A 1,538-nucleotide genomic window follows, 5' to 3' on the forward strand; every position below is an offset into this window, starting at 1 on the left:
TTTCTGGAAGTTTTTGTATTGAAATCGTACTGTTAGAGACACCAACGGAAATATCGGTGACTGTTGAACCGGTTCGACCCTTACCTATTTTTTAGGACGATGTCAGGGTGCCAGATGTGTTCCTTGCTGATCGGGAGGACCGTGATGGCTCTGTGGACCGGGTTGTCGGAATTCGACCAGACTCTGCTGCTGTCCCTCCACTCCTTCACCCGGACAAGAGAAAAGATGCTCGCGGTAAGTCGTGGACCAGTGTGAAATGAGATATCAAAACGACGTTGAAAACGCAAAATCGCACAGGCAGCTACGCGCCCTTCCTCATTATAGATGGAGCTTTGCAAAATCGCCCCTTCGCTCCGACCGAGCGTAGGCTGGCTGGTGGACAATCGAAGAAATGATTTTGAGGAGCACTGTTTTACTCACCATCCTAAGCCACGCGCTCACCGTCACCGTGGACTGCATCTCGTACTGTAACAGAAAACTGTCGTCAGCGAGCAGCGAGAGAAGCTCCCACCCACTACACGTTGTCTTTGCGCACTGACCAGGGTAATGGACTTGATGCCCAGGGAGATGTTGATGGTCGTGGGGCCCAGGTCCGGCCGCACCCAGTAGTTGTCCGTGATGTTAAGGCTGTCCAAGAGATTCCTAATTTCGGCAAGTGTTGGCGGTTGGGTAGTTGTGGATAGTTGCCCTGGAAAGTTTCACGAAATGCATAAAATATTGCAGTATGCAAAAGGAACACAAAAGACGGTAAAATTATGAGGAGTTGATGTGAGGGTGGGGGCTACTCGGCCCGGGCACAGAACTTACCTTCGACGCCAAACACTACGTTGAGCATCGCGACCAGCACGAGGGCCGGGTTCAGGGCCGCGAGGGTGCGCGCGCCGGTCATCTTGGAGTAATCCAAATCCAACACAGCACTAAGTCAATGGAAGCCCCGTTTGTTTTTCACCCGGTTTCACATACACCACGCACGCGCTCACATGCCCTCCCTCCAGCGACTCTACATCCGCACGCTTCTTGCTTTGCCGGCACTGACTGATACCGCCGACTCGATGGGACTGGCCAGGACGGAGCCTGGTGCAACAAGGCCGGGGGGAGGGGGGACTTGAGTAAGGCAGAGCGAGATAAGGCGTCTGGAGCAGCACCGACCGCGAGCACCGCGAGTCATATTTGCCCCATTCTTCCTCTGCTGTGCTGAAAACAAAGGGAACGACAAAACCAATTATTTGTGTGGTAAAAATGAATTGTACTGTTCGAAGGCTAGCATCGTGATGTGTGCGGCTGTACTGTATAGCTCGCGCGGCGGGGTGGGTCCGCGCATGCGCGCGGGGCTGCCCGGTCCAGGGGGTTGCGCCAGCCCGCGCGCCCGTCCCGCTCCCGCCGCCGCGGACCCCACCGGGAGCGACAGGGATGGCGAGCCTCCCCTTCCGGGTCCCCCCCCCCTAACGATCCGTCCGTCACACAACGCGTCGGTCACCGCCTCGGATCATCGGCACAGATTCCGGAAAGCAGGAAAAGGGAGGTTGGCGACCGCCTTC

The 1,538-nt window shown here is 56.3% G+C and overlaps 1 protein-coding gene across 1 annotated transcript in view; it reads right to left on the bottom strand.

Moving 5' to 3' along the window:
- Positions 1-1,087, bottom strand: part of LOC113202159 (acetylcholine receptor subunit alpha-L1-like) — a 14,152-nt gene extending 13,065 nt beyond the window's left edge. Inside the window, exons 1-4 of the mRNA XM_026416260.2 lie at positions 808-1,087; positions 540-688; positions 421-465; positions 85-203 (exon numbers count right to left, since the gene is read on the bottom strand). Of these exons, the coding sequence (XP_026272045.2) occupies positions 85-203; positions 421-465; positions 540-688; positions 808-889 (395 nt within the window). The 5' untranslated portion in view covers positions 890-1,087. The remainder of the gene's footprint in view (positions 1-84; positions 204-420; positions 466-539; positions 689-807) is intronic.
- Positions 1,088-1,538: the final 451 nt, after the last annotated feature.

This window comes from Frankliniella occidentalis, unplaced genomic scaffold, assembly GCF_000697945.3.
Source record: "Frankliniella occidentalis isolate FOCC.00 unplaced genomic scaffold, Focc_3.1 Scaffold4, whole genome shotgun sequence".
Lineage (NCBI taxonomy): Eukaryota > Metazoa > Arthropoda > Insecta > Thysanoptera > Thripidae > Frankliniella > Frankliniella occidentalis.